This window comes from Malaclemys terrapin, chromosome 19 (assembly GCF_027887155.1).
Source record: "Malaclemys terrapin pileata isolate rMalTer1 chromosome 19, rMalTer1.hap1, whole genome shotgun sequence".
NCBI classification, from domain to species: Eukaryota; Metazoa; Chordata; order Testudines; family Emydidae; genus Malaclemys; species Malaclemys terrapin.
The window spans coordinates 1,996,781-2,004,308 of NC_071523.1; the positions used below are offsets into that span (position 1 = coordinate 1,996,781).

At 43.4% G+C, this 7,528-nt stretch overlaps 1 protein-coding gene across 6 annotated transcripts in view; it reads left to right on the forward strand.

Moving 5' to 3' along the window:
• The window catches only part of TMEM269 (transmembrane protein 269), a 39,587-nt gene extending 32,422 nt beyond the window's left edge, over nucleotides 1-7,165 (forward strand). For all 6 annotated transcript variants that reach the window (XM_054008880.1, XM_054008879.1, XM_054008881.1 and 3 more), the window contains exons 6-7: nucleotides 1,399-1,599; nucleotides 3,212-7,165. In XM_054008880.1, coding sequence (XP_053864855.1) covers nucleotides 1,399-1,599; nucleotides 3,212-3,321 — 311 coding nt within the window. In that variant the 3' untranslated portion in view covers nucleotides 3,322-7,165. The remainder of the gene's footprint in view (nucleotides 1-1,398; nucleotides 1,600-3,211) is intronic.
• Nucleotides 7,166-7,528: the final 363 nt, after the last annotated feature.

Below are 7,528 nucleotides of genomic sequence, written 5' to 3' on the forward strand. Positions count from 1 at the left end.
TGTGGGCGGCCTCAGTGATGGAGCTCTGCTGCTGGGGAGGAGGGAGAGCAGGTCAGCACCTGGGGGCTGGGGAGCAGTAGGAAGGGTTCAGACTCCTCAGGGCCACCATGTTCTCCTTGTGGAGTTTCCTGGTTTCTCTGTCCCACTCCAGCAGGTTTTTTTTCCGGAAGATATAGTTTTGCCCTCTGGGAGAGATGCTGTGTATGTGTTAGAGACACTAAAGTTGAAAGTCTCTCTGTGTTGTTAACAACACATTAAACTTTCAAAACTGTATCAGTGACCTGTCCCCTTCCTTATTTACTACTCGCCTAATTTGTGTGTCATCTGCAAACTTTATCAGTGGTGATCTGATGTTTTCTCCCAGGTTATTGATAAAAATGTGGGGGCAGGGCCAAGGACCGATCCTTGTTGGACCCCACTGGAAACACACCCGCTTGATGACGGTTCCCCATTTACGGTTACATTTTGAAACTATACATTAGCCAGTTTTTAGTCCATCGAATATGTGTCATGTTCATTTTATATTGCTCTAGTTGTTGAATTAAAATGTTGTGTAGTACCAAGTCACATGCTTTACAGTGCTAATGTAATTTACTTACACTTCCGTAATAAATTTGGGTAAATGCTATCAAGTTAGTGAGACAGGATCTATTTTCCATAAGCCCATGTTGATTTGCATTAATTACATTACCTTCTTTTAATTCTTTATTAATAGGGTCCCATATCAGCCACCCAAGATCTTACCTGGGTCGATGTCGGGCAGACAGGCCTATAACTACCTGGCTCAGCCTGTTTACCCTTTTTAAAACTGGCCCAACATTGGCTTCCCTCCAGTCATCTGCTGGGGCTTCCCCCCCAGTGCTCCAAGACTCCTTGAACAGCTGCATTTTCCCTTCCAATAGCTGGAGTGCGAGAGCAACAAAAGAGTAGATGGGAGAGAGGAAAGCAAGAGGGAGAAAAACCTGTTGGGGAGGAGAAGAGAGGAAAGAAGAAAACAAACGTAGCCCTGATTGCTCAAGGGGAAGGAGGGAGGAAAATTAGCCAACAACCCTTTTTTGGTTGGGATCCCTTTTCTCAGCATTGAGATACTGTGGTGATGGGCACAGTATGAACTCCTAGATAGTTTGTTCCACTTTCTAGTCGTTGATGTTTTCCAGCTGAGGGAAATGAAAAATCCACACAGTAAATGGTGAAACGTGATTTTTAAGTGTTCATTTTTCTTATCTCAGGTGTTGCAAATAAAACGGGCGAAGAACTGTTTGAATTTTTGGTTAACCTGTCCATGTCCCTTTTTAGGGCTGAACCAAGCGTTCTCTTTTATTTCCCAGAATCCTCTGGCTTATAGCTTTGTGGCAATTTTAAAAGGAAAAGTCACCCATTCCTTCCTCTTCCTTGTAGGAATCCCTTTCATGTACCGAGGACTGCCCTGTCCCTATGCTTCTTCCCTCCTGACTGGCACATACCTCTTGACTGGGGGCAACCTTGTGGTTCTACGGATTGTAGCCATGATAATGATCCTGTTCATGGTTGACCAGGGCTTCTATCCCCATGACAAAGTACTGGAGTCCCAGCTCTGGAAAAAGATGGTCTATGCAGGGGGTAAGTTTTAAAACAAACCAGCACAAAACCTTGGCTCTCATTTGTTTCTGTGGATTCACACAAGGGGTGAAGGCGTAGTGCTTGCCCTTCATTATCTAGTCCCTTCTTTGACTTCATTCTTCAGCCCAGCTGACGGAAAGGGTAAACTAATGTGAACCAGAGTTCTTGGGAGCTGTATGAAAATATACATTTCTTTTTTGTACTGTAAACCTAAAATATATAACTAGTGTATAAGTTCTTCAACATATGTTTGAAACATGAGGGGGTTCTTACTCACCTGAATACAGGGTGTGCCTCTTTAAGAGAAGTAGAAATAAGAATACGTGGAAGTCCATAGTGCCTGTCATCAGAGACGTTGTGAATGCACGCTACAAAAGGGGAAGAGCATTTTCTCAGTTTTTAGGGATCGGCAAACAGGCAGAGGCACAGAAGTCACTTGTGTAAGATCACAAAGTGGCCATGTTTTGACTAGGTATAGAACCAGTTTCTCAACTCTCAGTGGCTACGATGAACTCTTAGGTCGTGCTCCTTCCTACCTGAAATAAACCTAGATGATTCAGAAGCCTAGAAAGTGTCACGCCAGATCCTATCAATGGTCCATCTAGCTCTGTTTCCTTTCTCTGGGAATGGCCAGTACCAGATGTTTCAGAGGAAGGTGTAAAATACCCAAAAGCTCATAATGGACAATTGCATTTTTCATTCACAGACACTTTATGCAGTGTAATTTTGTTAGCTCTATTTTTGAAGTACTTTTCCTCAAGAAAGTCTAGTAAGAAGGGAATAAAAGAGGATTCAGTCTTCAGAACTGTGCTGTATTCCTGCTAGTTGATTGCTCAGATCAAATGTACTCCAACATATCCAGTCAATACCTCTGTAAATCTCCACCTGAAACATTAATTCTGGGGTTTTACCAGCCACAGATAACAGGCCATGGCTTGTTTTGTTTTATAGAACCCTGAAATGGAGCCATGAAAGCAGCCAGGAAATTATTTTGTCTGACTTCTAGACATGGCATGAAAACGATAGAAGCACAGAATTTGTGTGTATACAAAGGTGGGGTCATGAGACTAGTTCACCAGGCTGGCAGCTGCACTGAACACTGTGTTGCAGGAAGGCAGTGTGACAAGAGACCGTTTAAGTGATCAATCTTTGACAAGTAGCTGTGTGCTGCACAGATGGGAAGGGCATTACATCTGCTTCTAGCAGTATCATTCTCCATGTTTGCTGTCACAGTCTTTAACCCAACCTCCTTGAAGGCAATAGGTTTTGTTTGTGTATAGAAGAGTAGCTCTGGCAGCTTGTACTTTCATGGATTACATATTTCTCTTTTAAGATCATGAAGTACATGGTGGCAGTGGCTCCTTTTGCCACAGAGTTGCATGCTGTGAAAGGTGCAGGAGACCAGATCATACTAAACAACCCGTGTCTGGTGTTTTTTAAAAGGACTTATTTCCAGCAGTGAACAGAAGAATCCTTCAGGCTCAAACCTGCTAGAAAATCTTTCAGTGACAGAAAGGCGGGGATTTGGGGAAGTGTGTGAAATGTATATTTACATTTGTTAACCTTGTCAATTGTATCTGACCTACTTTTCTGTGCTACTTTCCTGTTGCAGGTATCCTGATGGTTTTGTTCTCTTCCTATTCAATAGTCTCTCTCTACTATCTCGTTTGGTCTACTACTTACATCTTCTTCCCAGTCGCCTTGTGGAGCTGCAAAGTTTAACTGCACGCTTGGTATTGTGTAGATGATGACAGCTTCATGTGTCACCATGATAACCTGCCAAAGGCAACACCTGTGACCTAAATGAAGACTTATCCTGTGTTAACATCCATGAGTTGCCTAATCCTTACTAAAGGTTTCATCATTGCGATCATCTATACTTGAAAGTAACAGCGACGGGATGTCTTGTCACTTCAAATAACACTTTCAAACTGGAGTAGTGTTAACGCAGCTCCTGCAGTTCCCCTGCGTGTTTCAAAGTGTTCATGTAGTGCCTGCTCTCTGACACCACATGTAATAACTAACGTGAAGTTTAACGCTTGTTAATGGGGAAACTTCATTTAAACTCTCCCAGATATTTGAGGGTTTGCTGTAGATGTGAGTGTACATATTCCTTACAAAAAGATACTGTATGGATTTAAGTTGAGAAATTCATTTTCAGATTTTTATTATGCTTAAAATCATGAATTTACAAGTTATTTGCTTCTTCTAGAGTAGTAGGGCAGTAGCCACCCACGATGGGGGTTCCTCTAACGACCCCACGGGCCCAACCTCGGCTGTGGCTCTGGAAGAAGCCCAGGAAGGCTGAGATCAGTATCAGAAGCACTGAGATTGGTATCTTAAGCACTGAGATGTTGATTTGAAAACTGCTGCTTAACATCTTGACCCAGTGGTGCCCAACCTTATTACACGGGAGGGCCACAGGAACTTAAGCACGACCTTGGGTGGGCCAAACAGATTTGACAGATTTTAATCAGATTTCAAGGCACCTGTATTGATTTATATTTGAAGTTCAGCTTGTTTCATATGTATTTAGCTAGGTTGTTTCTATGTACAGTATTGTCTATTTACACACTTGTGTAAACTAAAATGATGTAAACGACAAAACGCTAATGAATCGGCCATTCCATATATTGTGTTGAAGCAAGATGTGGGCCTTATGAAATGCTCTGGTGGCCTGTAGGTTGGGCTCCCCTGTCCTAACCCAATGAAATGGCATGAAAATAGTTAGAGTAAGTTTATTTGTATATTTGTAATACACAGGAGAGCAGAACAGATGGCTTTTTTCTTAATGGATCACGGAGGGCAATTTGAAATTGCTCTCAGACCTTCTCAACAACAGCGTTTGCATTTGCACGAAAGATGAAAACGTCCCGCCCCTTTCTAGAGGTGGCGCAGTGCAGGGGCACAGCCAGGACATGTCACTTTAGAAGAGCCAGTGACTAACTGAACATAAGCACATTGCTTCCATTGAACCACCTAGTCCTATATTTTCTGCAGATACTGTAGCTGGGCTTTTATCCTGCTCCAAGAGCCTTGGCTTCTCATCAGAGTTAGGCTGAGAAAACAGGGATCCCTAAAATGTAGAGTAGTGTTGATTGGTTATTTGACTATTTTAGATAATTATGAACAGCTCCCCATTGAAATTTGAGAGCTGTATATTATAAATTGTAACCACCGACTACTCTAACACTCACATAGAAGTAATCAGACTAGCTTGTACTTGAAACGTATAACCATACATACAGTATACCAGACCAAAACCCCACTGCAGTGGGACCTTACCATTTCAGAGAATCCTGTGCGGAAGGAAGGAAAGTTATGACTATCCCACTACAAAGCACCTGCCTCTGAGAAGGGAAAAATGTCTTGCAGACCAGGGGATAAAGAATAACCTCTTAAATGTTTGGGATCCTGGTGTAACTACATTGAAGGATGTGGAGTTGCACCAGGTCTGAACTTGGCCCAGGTGCAGCTTTATTGCTTTTACTGGAGTTGTACCTACTGAGGTAGGAATTCGGCCCACTATCTAAACTTCGCTGGTGAAGGGACTTTACCCAACTGTGAATTGTCTTGATAATGTGAAAACCTCTCCCTAGACATAACTTGGACTAAGTCTGAGGCTCAGAACTTCACTCCAGATGACAGACCAGGGAAATTGACCTAATACATATGCACCTACGTCAGTCCGGGCGTAGCTAGATCAAAAACTATTGCAAAACAGTAAAACAAATGTTTGGAACCACTTGAGACCTGATTCTGATCTCTTTGCTGTGGTGTCAATCTGGAGTAATGCCACTGAAGTCAGACTAGCATCTGGGGAAAGCTGGTGTGAGACCAAAATCAGGCCCTTGCAGTTAAAGTTGGCATCAGTTGACAAGTTATGATCTGATTCCGATAAAGAAGTTTAATTAAAATAACCATTAGATTAACTAGTTTTTAACATTGGTGTCCTAATTAACAATTCAGTCTGAGAGTGCATTTGAAAAGAAAATAGCCAAACTACTGGGGTAAGATCCTTCTGCCTTAATTTTTTTACAAATGCATGTTCTTATAAAGGTTGAGGTTTTCTCACTTGAGCTGTCTGGGAACGGGGAAAGCAGGTCATGTAGCACCTAGATTCTGCCTCCTACCTTCTCTAGGGTTGTGAAAATAAGCCTTACCTTCAAAATGTGTCCCCGGAGAAGCAGACTAATGAGAACTGCTGAAGCAAGTCCTGCACCTTGAAGCTCTCTCTCTAGAGGCCTGATCCTGCGAGGCACTGAATGCCTCCTGAGAGATGCAACTGACTTCACTGGGAACTGAAAGGTGCTCAGCATTTCACAGTGCCAGACCTTGATATTTTGGCTACTTTGTGTTCGAGTCTCGGAATGACAAATGAGTCACTTGCATGCCCCAGGAGGGCCAGTAGAGCAGTCCTTGCATTCACCAGTGCTATTCGGGCACAGTAGCATGTGGGAGCTATTGCGTGGGTCAAAGCAGAGGTGCACTTGACTGTTTTCGAGCCATTGGGTCCCTAATTCTGATTGCATCAGCATCCTTAGAAGTATCTGAACTCGGTCTTGTGACTAGAGGGGGTAAAGGCTAAACAGTGGCTTCCCAGCTGTGCTCCGAAGTGCCTTTTGGAGCTCTAGTCTCTCTCGCATTGTGGCTGCTCACAGCCCCTGGAGGAGGGAGTGCCTAAGCTCAGGCCTAGCCGCTGTGGCTGATTTGAGTGGCAGTGTATTGCTGCAACCTCTGCAGCCAAAGAACGGCTCCATTATGAGGCCATCAGTACCCACCCCACCCCCGGCCCCCAGAGTGGAGCAAGGAGAGAGAGTAGCTAGGAATCAACCCATATGGTACCTTATCACAACACATGCAAAACTGGGGAAAAAACCCAGAAGCTTTACCACTAGGCATAGCCTTCACTCCAAGAGTGCTCTGGCCCTTCCCAAGGGTTTTTTAAACATGGCACCTTATCTGATGCTGTGACTACGTCTGGTATTACTTCCATGTCACCATCTTTTGTTTGCACATTTGTTGGCACAACTCATGGGTTTGAGAGAGCAAAAGCACCAAGCAAGAAGCCGCATGACAAAATGGACTGTAGCTCATCTGTAGCTGGGGTGTGCGAGACCGGAGACTCGCGAAGCTGTTCTGTTCTGCAATTGAAATGTGAACAAGAGAACACTCAATTGGCAGATGTATCACAAATGTACATAGTAATTTATTATAAGGCAGTAATTGTGGTGTGGGTTTTTATTGTTGTTGAAGTCCTGAATATATTTTAAAGAGAATTAGCTCCATCCCCACCTGAATACTGTGGGGACAGAACTCTTTCATTTCTCCTCCATTGATCAAATCTTTGGTGGGGAAGAAAATCATCTGTACCAGCTCTTTTAAAATATGACCTGAAGTCTTGATGTCCAGGAGTTTTATAATATTTATTTTTTACTGATCACTGTAGTGAAATGTATTTTATTTCCCCCCTGCATTTGCTTTATCTGGGGAAAGGGCGCAGGAATGGAAAATTGTACTTGAAATTGAAGTTCAATCTCTGGAAATAAAATTTTTGGGAAAAACATCCAAGGCTGTGCTTTGTCTGTAAATCTGTTTGCTCCTGGAAAGCAAAGATGCTGGAGACTGAAAGCATGTGAGGAAAATCTTCCACAATTCTTGCCTTCAAACACAGGAATCTGTGGAATATAACTCTGCTCACTGTAGCTTGACAAAAGTTGAGTTCCCTGCTTGGCTGGGTGTTGGCAGAACGGCTGGCTTATTAGCATGCAAAGAGGTATAGCAAACATTCCCATGGGAGACTGGAATTCCAGCGCTGTCACATGACCCCACTGCTAAAAGCAGACCGGCGAGGCAAGAGAACACTTTCCTGAAGGTACCAGGCAGGAGATGGAGCAAAGGATAGCATAGTAGAACTGCTTCCTAGCTC